The 20,687-nt window shown below is 37.3% G+C and overlaps 1 protein-coding gene and 1 pseudogene across 1 annotated transcript in view; both read right to left on the bottom strand.

Moving 5' to 3' along the window:
• Positions 1–18,419: 18,419 nt before the first annotated feature.
• LOC149123752 (elongation factor 1-alpha 1 pseudogene) lies at positions 18,420–19,948 on the bottom strand (annotated as a pseudogene).
• The window catches only part of CCDC178 (coiled-coil domain containing 178), a 501,523-nt gene continuing 500,540 nt past the window's right edge, over positions 19,705–20,687 (bottom strand). Inside the window, exon 22 of the mRNA XM_089305201.1 lies at positions 19,705–20,201. Coding sequence (XP_089161327.1) covers positions 20,073–20,201 — 129 coding nt within the window. The 3' untranslated portion in view covers positions 19,705–20,072. The remainder of the gene's footprint in view (positions 20,202–20,687) is intronic.

Raw genomic sequence — 20,687 nt, 5'->3', positions numbered from 1 at the left:
CTAGATATATTCTGGAATAAAACTGTACTGATGTGGGGTGACAAGGAAGTAAAATGAGATCTTGTGTTTAGATTTTAACATTTGGGCATTGTAAGGTACTTTTCCCTTTCATTTATTCACTCAACAAACACTTGCATATACTCACAGTACAACAGAGGATGTTGTGACTGACAGTGGGGAAGTAGCACATTGTTTCAGGAAATCGGCACAAAACATAGTTTGGCTTCAAGGAATGTAGAAGTAGCTAGTTTATTATAATATACAGTGTGTGATATAACAGAGGAGGGTTTTCAGTGGGGAAATAGCATTCTAACTGGTAAATCTCATCAGAGAATGCGTAAGGGGACCGTCGAAAAGGCAAAGCAGAAGACAGAACAGCATGGGGAGTGCTGGATATTCCTGGGCTACCTGGAAACGAAGCTGGAGAGTCGATTAGCTCTGTATCACTGAGAGGCGCCAGTGGGACACTCAAGGCTTGAGCTTTTCTTCAAGGGGAAATGGAAATTGAAGTCTAGGAACAAGGAGGTGGCACCGTCAAGTCTGACTTGGTGACGGAGGGTGAGCTCCACGTGGCAAAGACATGTGCTTTCTCTTGTATTTCACCTGACCTGACGTGATTAGAGACACACAGCCTTTGATTAAAAACCTATTAATGGAATTTTGGATGGAATTTCACGTGTGAAATTAAACTCAGTCACAGGCATAAATGAGTGCTGAGGTTTTAGGTTATTGTTATCCTTTGCAGTAAAAAAAAAGCATTTTGAAAAGTTCTGCAGACAGCTATTAGGGGTTTGTTATTCAGAGGCCATATATTATATACAATTTAAATCACACTTCCTGGTTTCTTTAGGATAATAGTACATAATTATCCAGTGAATAGTTGGTGCTTTTTAAACCTAGGACACTCAACTGTATTTTCTCCCCTTTCATTTCCCCCTGCATTCCTAGTATGTCCCTTTCTTCCTCCATTCTTTAGACAACGTACACTCAATGTTGAGGCTCTCAATAACCTTATTTACAGTATTTTCACATTGCTAATATGTTTATAAAGAGGTGATAATGCTCATGAGGACACAAAACAGTAAATTGAGGCCATAAATGTTCTAGCCAGTAGTACAGAAGTAGAAAGAAAGGCATGGTCTATGCCACTAGACGTTAACTGTGGGCTTCTGGAGCTACCCTTTATATGGGAGGTGGCCAGAGATAGCTCCTCCACTGCTGGGAAGAGCTGTTCAAGAACTATCTGAATTACAGGGTTTTGGATTGTCAGGTGTCCAGTCAAAATTCTAAGGGGTTCTCTTCAGCTTGATTGTAGCATATGAACAAAGCATAGCTAGAGACATGTTTGGAAAGGCAGACAAAAAGCAGATTATGAGGGATATGGCACACCAAGATTATCTGTATGTGATGGGGACTCATTCGTGGGCTCATTCTAAAAGACCAGCAAGACAGCAGCGAGTGGCCATGATGCAAGACTTCATTTCAGGAAGGCACGATGGTATTTCCAGGTCTGTCTTTGAGGCTCTGTGTTTTTTCCCCATTGGGTTTAAATAACTAACTTTACAGATAGACTGGAAAGTATCCTGCTCCCAAATTGAATCAAATCAGTCATTCACTTCACTCATTGTTTATAGCTCTGAATTTGTCTTGCTTGTTCCAAAAATCTAACCCATGTAAATAAAGTGACTTCTTATTACTGGACATGCCTGGAAGTGTTTGCTGTGGATTCTAACAGCATTTCTGAAACTGTGGTAGCAATGTGGACATAATTAGACCTTAGACTGACTGGGACATGATTTGCTTATATAAGTAGAGAATGTTTAATAGTTATACTCCTTAATACTATTGAGTTTTCTGATGTATGTGAGTACCATAGTGACTATGAACATACTCTCAAAGTTTGAAACTTTGTCAGTTATTCTAATGTATTTCATATTGCTGTCTAGATAAAGTTAGACTTGAAAAATCATCTTACAGAAACTAATTTAGCACTGTACTTTTATTTGTTTCATACAGAAGGCTTATATTTTCCTGTGTATTATCTTTGAATTTGGTATCCCTTTTACATCTGTCTATCATGTCTTCATGGATGAAGAAAACTGCTGAAACATCCAGATGGGGCTTACATAGGAAAAATACAATCCTTCTTTGACGGTATCCTTGGGAAGACATCAAGATCATCTTTACAGAAGTAGGTAAAACTGGAATCATCATCATAGCAAGGTAGTCATGACTGTGGATTAGTAGATTTGGGAAAAGAGCTACAAGTGTAATGGCCAGATAATATAGCAGTCACATGTTTAATTCCTTAAGAAACTAACAAAATATTCCCTATAGTGGTTGCATCATTTTTTATTCATTTCCATCAGCATTGCAGGAATGCTCCAAATGTTCATCATATTTGCCAACACTGAATGATCATTTTTAAAATTTTAGCCATTCTAACTAATATATATTGGTGCATCATCATGGTTATTTTCCTTTCATGAATGACTAATGCTGATGAATACATTTTCATATACTTATTTACCATTTATGTATCTTCTTTGGTGAACTGCCCATTCAAATCTGTTAGTACCCTCACTCCTGTTTTTGGTCTGAGGGTAATTATTTACTTAAGTTTGGATAAGTTTTTCTTAAAAATGTATATTAGAGATACAAGACCTTTCTCAGATATATCCTTTACAAATATTTTCTTCCTGTAAATGACCTGTTAATTCATATTTTTAGCAGTTTCTTTAGAAGAGCAGAAGTTTTACATTTTAATGAAGTCAAATCATTACTTCTTGGGCTTTGTGATTGTTTCTAAGAAATCTTTGCCTATGCCAAGTTCAAGAAATTATTGCCTCTGTTTCTTGAAATGTTACAGCTTTGGGTTCTATTTTAGGACTATAATTCATTTTGAGTTAATTTCTTGCATATCATCCAAGGTATAGATTCATTTACAAATGCATTTTTACATTAACAATTTTTTAATGGAAAAAGTTTTCTTCACTGGTTTGTCTTTACAATTTTGTAATAAAAAAGTCTTCAATAAATTTAAGTCTATTTCTATATTTCTATTTAGTTCCATCAAATTATTGGTATATCTTGATCCAATGATGCATTGTTTTAATTGTGTAGCTTTATAATCAATCTTGAAATCAAGTACTATAGGTAATTAAACATTGTTCTTCCTTTAAAAGATTCTTTTTTGGCTATTCTATGTTCTTTTGGTTTCCTTGTGGATTTTAAGCTATGCTTGTTGATTGTTAAGAAAAACATCCTGGCATTTTGATTAGGATGGTGTTGAATCTTTAGATCATTTTGGATAAAACTGCCATCATAATACTGAATCTTATTACCCAGAAACAATGTGCATCAGTGTACTTATACTCATTTCTATTTATTTTACTTCTCTCATCAATGTTATTTTGTTTTCAGCTTACAGGTAAAGTATTTAATAATTTTTGATAATCTATCAGTACTACTTTCTTAACTTTAATATTCATAACTAGTACATAAATATATTCCATATATCAAAGTTGTATTATACAACCTCATTAAGTGCATTTACTATTGTAGAGAGGGTTTTCTCTGTGGATGGTTGTTATCTACCAATACTGACCACTAAACTGCTTTCCAAATAAGAGCTCATCTTTTTTCTTTTTCTTACTTTATTTACATCTATGTGTATTTTTTTTCTTTTCCTTGCTTTATAACATTTACTGGAACTTCTAAAGCAATGTTGAATACATGTCTTCACATGATATTATGTTACTCCACATGTGCTTAAACCAGATAGTATATTTATCCTCTTGGCTTTCATGCTATTGTTATTATGCATTCTATTTATTAATGTTTTCTAAACTATACACTATGCTATCTTTCTTTACATGTGAATAGTTTTCTGTCATTTAATATATTTAAAAATAAGAAAAATTTATACATTTAATTATATAGTTGCCATTTCTTGAAGTTTTCTTTCCTTTCCATAGTTCCTTTTTTAAAAAACATTTTTTTTTTTTTTTGGAAGACAGAGCGACAGAGAGAATGTGCACTTCCATCCATTGGTTCATTGTCCAAATGGCTACAACAGCCAGACTTGGGACAGTCCGAAACCAGGAGCTTTATCCGGGTCTCCCACGTGGGTGCTGAGACCCAAGCACTTGGGCCATCGTCTACCGCTTTCCCAGGTGCATCAGCAGGGACCAGCCATCATATGAGATGCTGGCATTGCAGGTGGTGGCTCAACCTGCCTACCACAACTCTGGCCCCCACCCTTTCCATAGTTCTGTGTTTCCATCTAGTTTGATTTTCTGCCTAAAGAACATTTAATTAGCAAAGATCTACTTTTCTGTGTTTGAAAAAGTATTTGTCTTAAAAAAATAGACTATTTGCTAGTTCACTCCTCAACCAAATGGCCATAACAGCTGTGTCTGGGCCAGGTCAAAGTCGCGAGCCCAGAGCTCCATCTTGGACTCCCACATGGGTGACAGGGGCCCCTGTAGTTCAGCAGTCTCATCTGCTTCTTTCCCAGGTGCATTAGCAGGGAGCTGGATCAGTAGCGGAGCAGCCAGGACTAGAACTGGTGTTCTGATACGGGAGGCTGACATTGCAGGCAGCAGCTTAGCTTGCTGTACAACACCAGAACCTCTTCATCTTTTCAGAGTTATTTTATTGTGTATAAAGTCATATATTGCCTTCCCCCCACCATCAGTTTAAATATGTTACTAGTCTGTATTCTTATTTGCATTATCAGCTGTCATCCTCGTCTTTATTCCTTTGCATAGCAGGTATTTTTATTTGGCTCTTTAAAGCTTTTTCTCTTTATACTTTTGAGTAATTTGATTAATATGTGCATTGGTGCAGTGTCATGTTTCTCGAGCTTGAGGCTTGCTGGGATTTTGACTTTTTGCTTATTTACTCTGTGACAGTTGATAAACATGAAACATTTTAGCTATGGTTTCATATTTTTCTGTTGTCTCATTTTCTTTAATGATTAAAACTTACATGTATTAGGCTGTCTGAAGACATTCAGCTGCTTTTAACCTTTTCATTTTTCAAATTAGCATTTCTCTTCCATTTTGGATAGTTCTATGTCTTCAAATTCACTAATCTTTTAAAATAAAATATAGACTCTACCAGTAATCTTACTCTATGTATTTGTCACCTCAGGCATTGTAATATTTATCTCTAGAAGTTCACACTTTGGGTCTTTGTATATCTTCAATGTCTTAAACTTACAAACATATGGAAACTATTGTCTGTTTAATGTAGTTGTTTGTGCCCTCTAACTTATGTCTCTCCTATGTCAGTTTCAACTGATTTTTAAAATCAATGGTTGAATTTTTCTAACTTTTTGCATGTCTAGTGATGTTTTAATTGGAAAATATACAATGTGAATTTTACCTTCTTTGGTGCTCTTTTTATATTCCTATAAATAGTCTTGAGATTTGTTCTGGGATACAGTTGCATTACTTAGAAACAGTTTGTTCCTGATTCTGTTTTTTTTTATGAAGGGGGAGGGACAGAGAGGTTCCACCTACTTGTTCACTCTCCAAATGCCCATAGGATCTAGAATGTGCTGGGCCAGGGCCAGGAGCTAGGAACTCAATCTAGGTCTCCTACGTAAGTGGCAGAAATTCAATCACTTCAGCCATCACTGCTGCCTCCCATGGTATTAACAGGTAGCTGAAGTCAGGAGCTAGATCTGGAGCTGGGTATTGAATTGAGGTACTCTGATATGGAATGGTAGGCCCCAAGTCTGGCTTTAAGATTTGTTATGTAGGATCAGAGCTGTGTCTGGCCTGAATATAATTAATCCCTCTTACTGAGGCAAGGTTTTCCCATGTATTTGATCCAACTCTGCACGTTTTTCATTCTGTCTAGTAGCAATAGGTCTTGTGGAACAACCAGACACCATTACAACTAATATGTTGAGTGATTCATCCTTGGCCTTGGGTAATTTCTCAAAGAAAATATTGTTTAAAGGGTTATTCAAGGGGGTTCTCTTGCAAGTATGCAGAGTCCTCTGGGCAAGTCTCTCCTTTCTGGTTACCTTCTGGGATTTGCCTCTGTTCTTCCTACTGGTGCCAGTGCGTGTAAAATCCCTCAAGGCAGCAATGGGACACATTATAGGGCTCATCTTGTTTATCTCACATGGGATCACTGTCATTCATTAATTGACATCTAATGTCTTGAAGCCTGTTATTCTATGTATTTTCTCTGGTGCTTGGTTGTTTAAGGCTGAAGGGTAAATATTACCTCTGTTTCTTCAAATCTTGCCTGGGGGCAGAAATCTTATCCCATTTGCAAATATTAAAATTACTCTTAGAAATGGGGTGATGTAAATGTGGAACCTCATAGGAGGATCCTTTTACAATTCAGTTGGTAGAATTTAGGAACAGAACCAATTTAACAGGTAAAGTTAAACCTTAGAAAAACTTCTTGTTAGTAATTCTAGGAAAATTTTGGAGACATAGTACTTCACAGGAGGAAATTTATAGACTAAAAATTATAATTCTTGAGTATAACTGTAGTCAATATAGAGTTTTAGACTTCTTTAGCGGACACCTTTTCCTGTGGTATAGCTGAATACCTTCCCCATAATTTCAATTACCAGAAATATGCTGATGAGTCCTAAAATAGACTCTTTATCCCAGGGGCATTTTCTGAACACAAGACTTATGATTTGCAATGTATCTCCATTATGTAAAAGGAACCTCTATTTCCTCCCATTTCAAACTCAAAATCATCTCCATCCCAGCTATTGCCCTTCCTTTTCTTCTGAATTACTTATCATAATGTTCTCATACTTTGCTGAATTTATATATGATTTTTTTATTCAACTAGGATAACGTTCAACACTTACAAAATGACTCCTTGCTCCCAGGAGTTCAAAGAAATCTTGGTGCACATTATTTTAATTATCTTGTGGGTATTTTCAAACCTTTAACTAAATTTCTATGAATTCGTAGAGTATTACATCTTCATCATTCCTGCAACTTTAATCTAGCTCCATTCTCTATTGAGTTGGTTCTTTTTGTGTATCATTTCACCACACAGAGTATATTACCCCGTGTTCCATCAAGTCCTGCCACAGAATCTGTCTCCTTTGCTTAATTTTCACAATAAAGACCATACTGTGGGTTTTGTATATGGCAAACAGAAATTAAAGATCAGACTGCTGGTAGATGATGTCATCTTCACAATTCAGAGTTCATATTAGGTGCCTTTGTTTTCACAAACCACCCTCGACTATTTCTGCCAACTTGGGCTCCAGGTTTCAACTATGTTGTCTTCCTGCCCCAACTCCACCCCTGAGAATACTCTACCACCCATCTCTCCACAAAAGCATGGATTAATTATGAGATACTTATTTTGTTCTCTGTTTTTGCATATTGCCTTCAAGTTACTTGTGTTTTTCTAATTTTTAGAGTCTCTACTTGGAGATATTTGGTGTTACATCTCATAATTTCTCCCACTTCTTAAATTTTGAAAACTGGAAATAAGAAACATGTTTGAAATCACTGCAATTTTTAAAGTCACTATTGATATTATGGTGACAATATGACAATTTTTTAATACAGAGGAAATTGAGGAAAATCAAAGGGACTGAAACAGCTGGAATTTACAGCTGAATATAGCTCACTTAAAGCTTTTTTTGAGGAAACTTTTCTTTGAAAAGTCAAGACAAATCTAATTTTTTATGAATGAAAGAAATCAATTGATGTAAAATCAGAGCAAGTTGTAAAAATGAAAATACAATTCAGCTCAATGACTTAACTCCTTCACAAATAAAAATACAGATGACAATCCAATTAAAATATTGTTAAAATATTGGACATGATGAATTAGAGACTTATATTCCTCAGTTTATTAAAATTATGATGGGACCTAGAAGCACTGTAATAAAGTAGATATCAGCTATTATATATCTGAAGAAAACAGGGAATGTTTCTTAGGGAAGATTTCATGGATTTTGTATGTTAGAAAGCTGATATGAGTTGTATAAGATAGTACAACTCTTCAGAAAATCAGAGTTGATGTTAATAAAATAAGTATGTAATATGCTTAATAATGTGAGCAGATATTTAAGAATTGCTATTAAATTTACAGGAAAAGAACTAAAGGTTTCAGGCATATATTGTCTGCATAACTTGGGTTTAGTGGTACTCAAGTTTTTGTGAAAGTATGGGTGCATTTTCATTTTTTTTTTTTTTTTACCATCAAATTTTGTGAATGAAATTTCAAAGCTGCATGGAGAATGTCTTGCAGATTGGAAATCACATGAGATTCCATGATAGGTTCAAATCCAACTGTTTGTAAAATGTAAATTAGCAACTGTTAATAACTCTATCTCTACATCCTTTACATATTATTTGTAATGTAATAAATCTCCTTTGAGATATTAGTCAAAAGACTTTAAATTTTAAAGGAAGCTTCCATAGTACCATTGAGACAAATTAAGCTTAACTAAATGTCAGAATTATGCATTCTAGGAATAAAAATGCTTTGCTGTAGGGCAAGTATCTGAAAGTGTCACTTTCTAAATTGTTGCCAGAATACAATGGATCCTTAGTTTTGTAACAACTACTGTACCTAGAAGTACCTGGTACTGAAATGATTGACTGCTCTTCATTGTGATGATAGTAAGAGGTGGGGCCTTGGGGAGGTGACGAGGTCATTGAAGGTCATGGGCTTAGTGCCTTCTACCACGCGAAGACACTGAGAAGGCACTCTCACCGGACTCTGAATCTGCCAGATTTTCATAGGTGAGCTTCTAGCCTAAAGGTTAAGATGTTCACACTGCATAGCTGGGTTTCCTGCTCAGCTCCTGACTCCAGCTTCCTATTCATGCAGTCCCTGGGAGGCAGCAGTTAATGGCTCAAATAGTTGGGTTACTGTACCCTACTTGGGAGACCCAGATAGAATCCCTGGCTTCTTGTTTGTCCTGGCTCAGCCCCAACTCTTCAGGCATTTGTAGAATGAATGAGTCTCTCTCTGTTTCTTCTTCACAAATAATTTTTTAAAAATCCTTTACCTTGTGGCCTTATTTAGTACTGAATTTTTCTCCTGAATCTTGGTGTCTATTTTCTCCTGGGATGACAAGCTTCTCTCCAGCAGCACTAGGAATTTGCTGAGATACCTGCCTTTTGTCTTCTCTTTGTTCATTAACTTCCTCCACGCTCAACCTCACTGATGGACTCACAATCTGACAGAACTTGGTGCTGTGGCCCTTCTTGGTCATCTCTGTGCCAGTTAGTACTTCAGTAGCTTAGAGGATATCTCTGTATGTGGTCCCATTCTTAAGCTATGCAGAACCTAATGGAATTCTTATCTTGAAGAAAAGACTTCACGAATGCTCTGTAGTATTTTGGTTACCTATAGGTAAAGATTAGGATCATCTTGTTCTCTTGTATTTCACCTAATGAGTCTAATATTTTAATAAGCCAGTGCAATCATACCTTTGAGATGTCCATCATTTCCCCTCTTTCTCGATTTCCTTTGCTACTTTTCTAATACAGGATCTTATAATCATGGACCTACTTTTTTTTTTTTTTTAAAGTATCTTCTGGCTCCATTTCCAAAGTACTTTTGCTGAAAAATCTATGCTAAATAAGTTTTTTAAGATTCCACTTTTATACTTAACTCTTAAAATGACTATCTTCACTCAGTATTTACTTTCTTGATTACCTTTCATTGTCTCCCACAATAACCATGCTATCTTTTTCATTTCTCTCTTCTCCCCCTTCCCCCATCCTCCTTCATCTTAAACATAAACATTTTCAGTGGCATGTTCCATCTGGCAGTCTGGACTGGGAGTCAGAAAACATGGGATCTGAACTGGGCTCTGCCAAATCACAGGGAAACATTCACTTACACTCTTTTGAGAGTTAATTTATTTGTAAAATAGGTTTAGCAATCTTTATTCCTAGGATTATTTATGAATACTAAATTAAAATGGACACAAACTGTGCTATGGAAACATGAAAAAATGCCATGAGGCCAGAACTCACTATCTACCCTTGGATGCTGACTGCTTTGATCCAGTGAAACAGCCATTATATCCTCATAAAGATTGTAGAATACAAGGTAACTGATGTCAGTAACTCCTAGTTCATAATATTTGAAGAATTTTCTCTTTTCTATGCCTTATAAAAGTTAGGATAGGAAAAGATAAAGGAAGGCATAAAAAACTTTTTTTTTGTAGGATCATTCTTATATAGAATATTTCTGGATAAATATTTCTAAAGGAAGGAAGGAAACATTAAAGGAGAGAAGAGTTAGGAAAAACAACCAGTTTTGATACTGTAAAGATACAATTTTCTAATCCAGCTTCAGCTCTGGATTTTATTTTTGAATGAATCAGCTGGCTGAGAACTTTTTGATCCAAAACGAGGCAAGATGCCAGCTGGCAACTTAGAGACTAAATGCCAAGGTCCTCCTAGCTGTATAAAAAGGTTTTAATAAGAACATGCATTTAATTTATTACAGAAGAAGGAAGGAGGGGTCTGATGATGCAATCTTGCAGTATTTGCTGGAAATCACATGTTGAAGACCTAAGAGATCAAGGTGTTGACATGTAAAGGAATTTTGATTTCATGCTTTATGCATTGCACTGCAGATGTTTGTACTTCTTTGTTTGCTTTTTGCATCCCAAATGGTGCGATGTTAACATAGCAGCTGGATGTGGGATCAGCTCTGGAGAATGACATCCTCTTATAAACAGCATGAGTACCATCTTTAGCCTTTGGATGTGGGTCAGGGGCAAGTGATGAGGAATTTGAGTGCACAGTTGGTCCTCTGTATTTGTGGGTAGCAACCATGGATTAAATCAATTTAAAAATATTTGAAAAAAATTATATCCATACTGAGTACATACAAATGTTTACTTGTCATTATTCCCCAAATTAGCAATGTAGCATAATGACGATTTATGTAACATTTACATTGTATTAAGTATTAATTTAAAGATGATTTAAAGTAAACAGGAGGATGTGCATACTTTATTTACAAATACTGAACTATTTTATATAAGGGTCTCGGGAATCCACAGGGTGTGGAATGTCCTGGAACTAATCCCTGTGGATATTGAGGGATGACTGTACTAAAAAACAATTTGTAATTGTGGAGGGGCCTTACACTTATTACCCATTTTAACCTATTAATGCCACAAATCAGTTTTAATAACATTAAGATATTAGAATATTAGATGTCTTATTGTAGATATTGAAACAAACGTGTCCAACCAAGTCAGTCAGTCTGTAGAATGCTGTGCATTTCATAATTTTATACGAAATAGTCAGGTTTTCATTGTGGTAGGTCATTTGATTCCCTGCAGGTGGCTATGTGTGCCTCTCAAGAGAAAGTCCTGAGTCACATGTTACAAAAATGAAATGCGATTATCTTTGTGGGTAGCATGGTCTGATTTGGAACAAGTCTTTAGGTCTAATATAAAGATCCTTCAAATAAATCATCCAGCTAAGCTTCTGTGGCCCCAAACTCCTAATTTAAAAATGTTGATAAATGAAGTACCTCTTTAGTTAATAAATGAAGTATCTCTTTAGTTATCCTTTGTCAGCAACATTCATTTTAATGGAAAGTGAGTTTACAGGGTTACATGATTGAACTACTGAGCCAAGTCAGTGTTGGCAAATGATGGGCTAAATTATTGATGTTACACACTAATGAATTCTGATGAGAAATAAAACACAGACATTACGTTTCAAGTGGTTCATAATTATTTTTGTACTTTAAAAGCAATTTTATTTTTCCAAATCATACTCGTTCTGTAAAACAAAAACATAGTTAGTGATTATACTAAAATTATTGAGTTTGTGGCAAAAAAATGCTCTTGCAAGTTTTCATTTCTCTGAAGATAATGTTATTCACACTAGGTTTCTGATTTCCTTATATACTTCTGGGAAAAGATAATTAAATTAAATATCCAAATTTTAAAACCAGTGTCTTTAAATAAGATAATCTGTTTTGTAACCATGGTTATCATTCCAATGGATGTATTTATAATCTATGACATGTCTGTCAACATGTTTGCTGGAGCTGTGTTGAAATGTTGTAATTAATTCAGGTAAGAGCAAATACAGAGGAACTTGCAAGCAGCTGCTTTGTTTTGGTAAGGAAGTTATCTTGAAACATGTGGTACAGAATAAAGTGTGTACCATAAGATGATGGATGTTTGACAAAGGCATGGCTTAAATTAGGTTCACATTCAGTTAAGGCTCAAAGAGATATATACATTCCCGACTTTTGGTATTTCCTCTTCACTGCTCCAGTCTGAGCCCTTAGTCATGTGAGGCATGGCCTTCCTTTTTGATTAGGGTTGATTGACTTAACCAAGGATTCAATGTGAAGATGCCACAGGCTGATGTTTAATTAGGAGGGATGAGGGGTAGAAATCACAGTTGGTGAGCTGTTAGTTTAAAGATTCATCACTTGTGTGTTAGTTTAAAGATTCATCACTTGTGGGTCGTGAGTCTCTGGATGTGTACACAGTGTTCTCCACAACAGTTACCAAACCTCACAAGTAGGCACCAGCTTCTTCTCCCCCATGAGTAAGGGTTGCCATAATTAGCAAATCAGACACTCATGAAATGGAAGTCTGCTATATAAATATAAGGGTAAATTTAATTATTTGTGTGGACTTGAATTCATCTTGAAGAGATGAGAATTAGTTAGGAAAATACTCTTTTTTTATCAGCTGCAGAATATGCAAGACAAATAATTGAGATGTGTTTCCAAGTCAAGGATTGGCCACTTTGATTATTTTCCCTTTAGGATAATATGTGCAATTCTCACAAGGATGAAACTGAGGGCGACACTTCCTTCACAGCATTGGATTAAGGTATTGTAGTGTACTGTGCTTCAATTCTCACTTGGTGTAAACTGATATGAAATAGCCCCAAATAAGCACTTAATTATCTTTACTCTGTAAAGCACCATTCCCACGTTGTTTCAGTCCTTTTTCCCTCTTCCTAATTTTTCCTTTGTCTCTGATCAATGATACACTGGACACAATTTTGAATAACACAGCCACTTAAAATGTTTAAAGAAAATTAAACGATGAAGTGTAATCCTATTTTCCTCCTGTTATAACTAGTACTGCTCATTGTTCTACCATCTTGATATTTTTAGATGAAAAATCATGTGTCTGAGTTAATTCCACATCAAAGCAGCATCATTATATAGTGATGATGCTAAGTTGTATGAAAAATACCTGCCGGATATGCTCCATTAGTCACTAATTTTCAAACTTAAAGTTCTGTCTTTGAAAAACTCATCTCCCCCATGCCATTGACATGGCTCCACTTGAAAAATGTACTGCTGGCATACAGTGAATTTTTTTTTTAAAGCAAAACAATGCAGACCTTTTTGTTGCTTAGCTTTAAGAAAAAGCAATCAGAACCATAATATTTATAATTTTCTAATAAAAATAAGAAATATTTTAAAATGAATTTATTTTGCAATGTGTTATTTAACAGAATGAAGAGAATTTAATCTATAGAATTTAATATTGACAAGTGCTTTTGTAACCTGAAACTACGTCATAATGTGTCGGTGAAACCAACATGTTTTCATCTCAGATATCAACGTTTGAAACAAGATTACTCTTTGTTCATCTTCAAATGGAAGGAAAATAGATGATGGAATGACACCCTTGTTATTCAACAAGGAAATCAGTGGATATTGTCAGAAAGTAACCAGCTGTTTTGAGAGATGGAAGAATCAGAAGACCAATACCAGCAGTGAAGAACAAAAACCAAAGATTTAGATAGTAAAGGGTTAGGAATATAGTAAGAGGAAGTAATTCTGAGGTGAAGCAACAAATAGAAATAGTCTAGGGAAAACAAAGGAAATGTTAACTAATTCTTTGAGCATATTTAACAAAATCAACATATAAAAATGATAAGAGAAGTTGAATGAATGGAAGCTCTTATCTGGATATTCCTATGTGGTCTCCTAGGTTCTATATGCTATCTGCTAAGTTACTTGCTAATTGAGCAATAGAAATATGCCCTAAATTGGGACCATTGGAGATCTGGTCCTGATTTCTTCTCTGACCTCATTTTGTATTGGAATTTAATTTTTCAGTAGTGGGGGAACTTTTCATGTAACTTTTAATGATTCATTTCTAGTCATTCTGCTATGGCAGTAAATATTATTTCAATCATTTCAAATTTATTGAGATTTGTTTTATGTCCTAGTATATAGACTACATTTGGAAACATTCTCCATTGTACTTTAAAATAATGCACATTAAGCTATCTTGCACCCTTTTCTAAGTGTCAGGTCAAGATGGGTGATAGGGTTGTTCAAATCTTCCATATTATTGATTTTTTTAATCTTCATGTTCTATTAATTCCTGAGAGACTGCTGTTAAAATCTCAAACTATAATTATACATCTCTTTAAACTTTGTTTTTATCAATATCTGCTTTGTGAATTTAGAAACTTTATTATGGCAGGTGCCATGGCTCAATAAGCTAATCCTCCACCTGCGGTGCCGGCACCCCAGGTTCTAGTCCCGATCGGGGCGCCGGATTCTGTCCCGGTTGCCCCTCTTCCAGGCCAGCTCTCTGCTATGGCCAGGGAGTGCAGTGGAGGATGGCCCAAGTACTTGGGCCCTGCACCCCATGGGAGACCAGGAGAAGCACCTGGCTCCTGGCTTCAGATCAGTGCGATGCGCCGGCCGCGGCAGCCATTGGAGGGTGAGCCAACGGTAAAGGAAGACCTTTCTCTTTGTCTCTCTCTCTCTCACTGTCCACTCTGCCTGTCAAAAAAAAAAAAAAAAAAAACAAAAAACCTTTATTACATGTGTACATATGAAGGATTATTATGTCCTTAATGAACTGATTTTTTTTTCTCTTTAACAAACGGACTTTTGTATTCCTGGTAATATTTCTACTTGTGAAGTTGAATTTATCTGAAATGAACATAACTTTGAAAGATATCTTATGCTGTTGCATGTTGTATCTTTTCCCATTTTTTACTTTCAATCAGTCTCACTTGTAGACAATATAAAGCTGAATTGTTGTTGGGTTATACATATTGGGATTTTTAGTTTATTTATATTTAATGTAATTTTGATATGGTTGATTTAGGGCTGGTAATTTTCTTTTTTTCTTTTTTCTTTTTGACAGGCAGAGTGGACAGTCAGAGAGAGACAGAGCGAAAGGTTTTCCTTTTGTTGTTGGTTCACCCTCCAATGGCCCCCGCGGCCGGCGCGCTGCGGCCGGCGCACCACGCTGATCCGAAGGCAGGAGCCAGGTGCTTCTCCTGGTCTCCCATGTGGTGCAGGGCCCAAGCACTTGGGCCATCCTCCACTGCACTCCTGGGCCACAGCAGAGAGCTGGCCTGGAAGAGGGGCAACCGGGACAGAATCCGGCGCCCCGACTGGGACTAGAACCCGGTGTTTCGGCGCAGCAATGCGGAGGATTAGCCTAGTGAGCCACGGCGCCGGCCAGGGCTGGTAATTTTCCACAACTTGTTTTCATTTTTTTTGTTTATTATTTTCCTTTTTCTTACTCTTTTAGGTTAATCAAATGCTTTTTTGTATTCCATGTTAATTCTTCTACTGAATTTTTCACCATGTAGCATTTTTAAGGTAGCGATTACAATATTCTTCCTTTACTTAGTCTCCATATAAATCAATATCATACCATTTTCTATTAAATTTAAGATGTACAAATAGTAACACCGTTTTTTAATTGCAGCATTTATTTTGCATTCACATGTTATATATTCCACACTGTTACCTGTTACACTTTTCTTTTTTTATAGCTTTTTTTTATTTGATAGGTAGAGTTATAGACAGAGAGAGAGAGAGAGAGAGAAAGGTCTTCCTTCTGTTGGTTCATTCCCCAAATGGCCGTTATGGCCAGCACTGCGCTGATCTGAAGCCAGGAGCCAGGCGCTTCCTCCTGGTCTCCCATGCAGGTGCAGGGCCCAAGCACTTGGGCCATCCTCTACTGCCTTTCCGGGCCACAGCAGAGAGCTGGACTAGAAGAGGAGCAACCGGGACTAGAACCCAGAGCCCATATGGGATGCTGGCATGGCAGGCGGAGGATTAACCAAGTGAGCCCTGGCACCAGTCCCTACACTTTTCATATTTAAATTCAGTTGCCTTTTCAATAAGTTATGACAATAAAAGATTCTTTGATATTTGCCAGTATGTTTGTCATACCTATTTCTCTTCCTTCTTTAAGTTTCTTTCTGATGTATTTTTCCTTCAAATTAAAATACTTCTTTAAGCATTTACTATAATGTAGGTCTACTGAAAAACAGTTCTCTCTAATCTCATGCATTTAATATATCATTATTTTGCCTTTATCTTTGAAAGATACTTTTGTTGGCTAGGAATTCTTGGTTAACTGCTTTGTTTGTTTATTTTTTCCTAGAATTTTTGAGTATCTGTCTTCTGGCCTCAGATTTCTAATGAGATGTTGGAGATTATTTTTTACTTTCTTTACTGTTTTTAAGATTATCTCTATATCCTAGATTTTCTTTTTAGAATTTTATTTAAAGGTATCAAATTTCATATATATAGATTTAGGAACATAGTGATACTTTCCATCCTACCCTCCCTTCTTCCTCCTTCCATTCTTAACTTTTACAAAAACCTATTTTCTGTTTACTTTATACTCATAAGATTAACCTTTTACTTAGTAAAGAGTTCAACAAATAGTATGAGGGAAAAACACCGTTTTGTTTTTAGCAGCTGGCTATCTAATGAGGTTTTTTTTTTATATTTATTTTATTTGAAAGGCTGAGTTACAGAGTGAGAAGCAGAGAATGAGAGAGAGAGAGTGAGGTCTTCCACCTGCTGGTTCACTCCCCAAATGGCATCAAAGAATGCGGCTGTGCTGATCTGGAGCCAGGAGCCAGGAGCCAGGAGCTTCTTTCTATTTTCCCATGATGGTGCAGGGACCCAATGACGTGGGCCATCTTCTGCTTTCCCAGGCCATAGTAGAGAGCTGGATCGGAAGTGGAGCTGCTGGGACTTGAACCGGTGCCTGTATAGGATGCCGGCACTGTAGGCAGCGGTTTTACCCACTACACCATAATGCTGGTTGGCCCCAAATGTATGTTTTTTATGTTTATAAATTTTTGGGAGTTTACTGTAACAGTAACTCATGTGTGTCACCAAAATGACAATTATTTTTATATATTTTATGGTTTACATATATTCCCCATTGGTAATGATAACTTATAATAATACTATGAAAAGAAGTACCTAAGAAGTCCATGCTAATATTTTAGCACTTGGTTTGGAAACAATGGTCAAAAAATATTTACTGAATATTTAGTATATCTCTAAAAAGACCAAGTTAATCAGCCTGGTGGTCCACTTTGGAGTGCTGTGTTAAGGTCCTAGTGCAAGCTGCATCCCAAATGCAAGTGCCTAAGTTTGATCCTGGCTCCATTCCTGATTCTAGCTTCCTACTAATGCACACCCTGGGAGGCAGCAGAGGTGGCTCAAGTGGTTGAGTCCCTGCCACCCATACAAGAGACCTGGATTGAGTTCTTGACTTTTGGCCCAAGCCATTGTGGGCTTTAGTGAGTGAACCAGTGGATGGGAACTCTCTAATAAAAAAAAAAGTTAGTGTGATCTAGGGGGCCTAGTTGGTCTTTTATTTCTTGTTTCTCACTGTCTTCCACTGATATAATCTGACAGAGCATTGCCACAGCATAGTGGTGAAGAGCAAGGGGCCCAGAGTCAAAGTTCTGAAGTTGAAATCCTGTCTCTCCTGTCAGCTCACTAGGTGTCCTTGGGAAAAGCAGGTAAGCTTTCTTTGCTAGAGCTTCCTCTTCTGTAAATTGGGCTATTTTGAGACTACCTCATAGGGTTCTTTGAGAATTATATCAATTAAAATTTTAAAGTATAGAGCAATGGGTCGGACATTGGGTGCAGCATGTTGAGCCACCACCTGTAATTCTGGCATCCTAAGTGAGCACCGGTTCAAGTCCTGGATACTCTACTGTTGATCCAGCTCCCTACTAATGCATCTGGGCCATCTTCTGCTTTCCCATGCTTGGACCCCTACCACCCATGTGGGAGACCCAGAGGGAGTTCTAGGCTCCTTGCTAGAACCTTGTTAGGGCCTCACTTAGCTCCAGCCATTGTGGCCATTTGGGGAGTGTACCAGTGGATGGAAGCTTTCAATGCAGTTTAGGATCTGTCTGCTTCAGGAAACCAGCCATCCATTGGCAGATTATTCAGCGCCATTTTTCTTTAGACTATTTGTTGTTTCTGCCCCTTCTGAAGTTATAAGCTCTTTAAACACACATTAAGCCTTTTTTTTCCCTCTCTAATTAAACTTTGTTTTAATGGGTCTCAAAATTCTGTGATAGATTTTTGGTCAAGTTTCCCTTAATAAGTACTGATTTTAAAAACTTTTTTAAAAAAGGTCCATAAAACATTGTCCTGTCCTTCTGAAGGTTTTACAGTGCATTGTTATCATTAACCAGTCTTTTACTATTAAACTAAATGGCCAATCGAGACAAACAGTTCTGAGACGGTTCTTCCACCAGTGATTAAGACTGGGATGGCAGGTATTAGGGGTCATATTTATTTAGCCTTCTGTCTTTCTGGGCAGACTTGGTGACCTTGCCAGCTCCAGCAGCCTCTTGTCCAGTGCTTTGATCATACCCACAGCAACAGTGTCTCATATCATGGACAGCAAAATGACCCAGAGGGAAGATAGACAGAGAAGCTCTCATCACACTGGACTTGCCAAGAACCATATCACTGATGGTAGCATCAGCAGATTTCAAGAATTTAGGGTTCTCTTCCAGCTTCTTGCCAGAACGATGATCAATCTTTTCCTTCAGCTCAGCAAACTTGCAATCAATAAGGGCTGTGTGCCAGTCCAGTCCAGGGGCATAGCCAGCACCAATTTGACCTGGATGCTTCAGGATGATCACCCGAGCAGTGAAGCCAGCTGCTGCCATTGGTGGGTCATTTTTACTGTCACCAGCAATGTTGCTACAGTGAACAGTTTTGACAGATATGTTCTAGATATTGAAGCCCACATTGTCCCTGGGGAGAGCTTCACTCAAGGCTTCACAGTGCATTTCAGTGGACATGACTTCAGTTGTGATATTGACTGGAGCAAAAGCTTATCACCATGTCACGTTTGAGAACACTAGTCTCTGCTTGGCCCAAAGGGACAACACCAACACCACCAATTTGTAGACATCCTATAGGGACAGACGCAAAGGCTTGGCAGTTGGTCTAGTTGGTGAAGGATGCAATCCAGGGCTTCCAGCAGTGTGGTTTCATTGGCATTGCCATCTTTGAGGGTGACTTTGCATCCCCTGAACCATGGCAAATTAGCACTTGGTTCCAGCATGTTGTCACTGTTCCAACCAGAAATTGGCACAAATGCTACTGTGCCAGGGTTGAAGCCAATTTTCTTAATGTAGATGTTGACTTCTTTAATGATGTCCTCATATATCTTCTGGGTATAGCATGGCTCAATGGAATTCATTTTGTTAACACCAACAATGAGCTGTTTCATACCCAATGTGTAAGTCAGAAGGGCATGCTCGTGGGTCTGCCAATTTTTGGAGATAGCAAATTCCCTGATACTAGCAGTAACAAGCAGGATCGCACAAATAGCCTGAGATGTGCCAGTAATCATATTTTTGACAAGGCCTCTGTGTCCTGTGGCATCAATAATAGTCATATAATACTTGCTCGTCTCAAATTTCCACAGGGAGACATTGATGGCAATGATGTTCACAACCAGCTTTCAGTTCATGCAAGACTCCGGCATACCTGAAGGAGCCCTTTCCCTTCTTAGGAGCCTCCTTCTGAATTTTCCAATGGCTATTTTTTGGTTGATGCCACCACATTTGTAGATAAGATGGACAGCAATGGTGGACTTACCAGAATTTACATGTCCAGTGATGATGATGTTGATATGAGTCTTTTCCATTCTCATTTTGACTTCGATTTAGTGATGGTTTGCATAGCACCTGTGTTCTACTGGTAAGATTATTTTTTTGAAAGAGTTGCAGAGAGAGAGAGAGGTAGAGACAGAGAGCTTCCATCTGCTGGTTTACCCCTTAGATGGCCGCAATAGCTGGAACTAAGCCAATCCAAAGCCAGGAGCCAGGAGCTTCTTCCAGGTCTCCCACACAGATGCAGGAATCCAAGGATTTGGTCCATCTTCTGCTTTCCAAGGCCATAGAGAGCTGGAATGGAAGTGGAGAAGCTGGGACTCGAACTGGCTCCCATATGGGATGCTGGCACTGCAGGCAGTGGCTTTACCTGCTATGCCATAGTGCTAGTCTCCAGTGTTATTTTAATTTACATTTTTTTACCTATCAATGGAATTCTGAAATTATAACTTCACTATAGAAGGATAATGAGAAACATCGGTTCCAAAGGTAGAAGTATAGAAAACAATTTGTAAGGTTTATCCCAACCACCCTTTAAGGATGCTATACTAATTTTGGGCAATAAGCATTTACTGCTTAGTTATTGTCAGCCTTCAATGAGAGTGGAATGCTCATGGTATGGGAAAGTATTTGGTTAAATTGCGGCTCATTTATTTGGATGTTTTAACTAAGAACATTTAATTCTTATTTATGTGTTTATGCATACTTTAAAGGCTGAAACAAAAATTGTTAAAAGGATTGAAGTCAACTAATCCTTTCTTATACCATATTATATGATTA

Source organism: Oryctolagus cuniculus, chromosome 10 (genome assembly GCF_051225735.1).
Source record: "Oryctolagus cuniculus isolate XC-2025 breed Fujian yellow rabbit chromosome 10, ASM5122573v1, whole genome shotgun sequence".
In the NCBI taxonomy this organism is placed as follows: Eukaryota; Metazoa; Chordata; class Mammalia; order Lagomorpha; family Leporidae; genus Oryctolagus; species Oryctolagus cuniculus.
The sequence above is the reverse complement of the archived record's forward strand: the minus strand, read 5'-3'. Positions and strand labels throughout refer to the sequence as shown.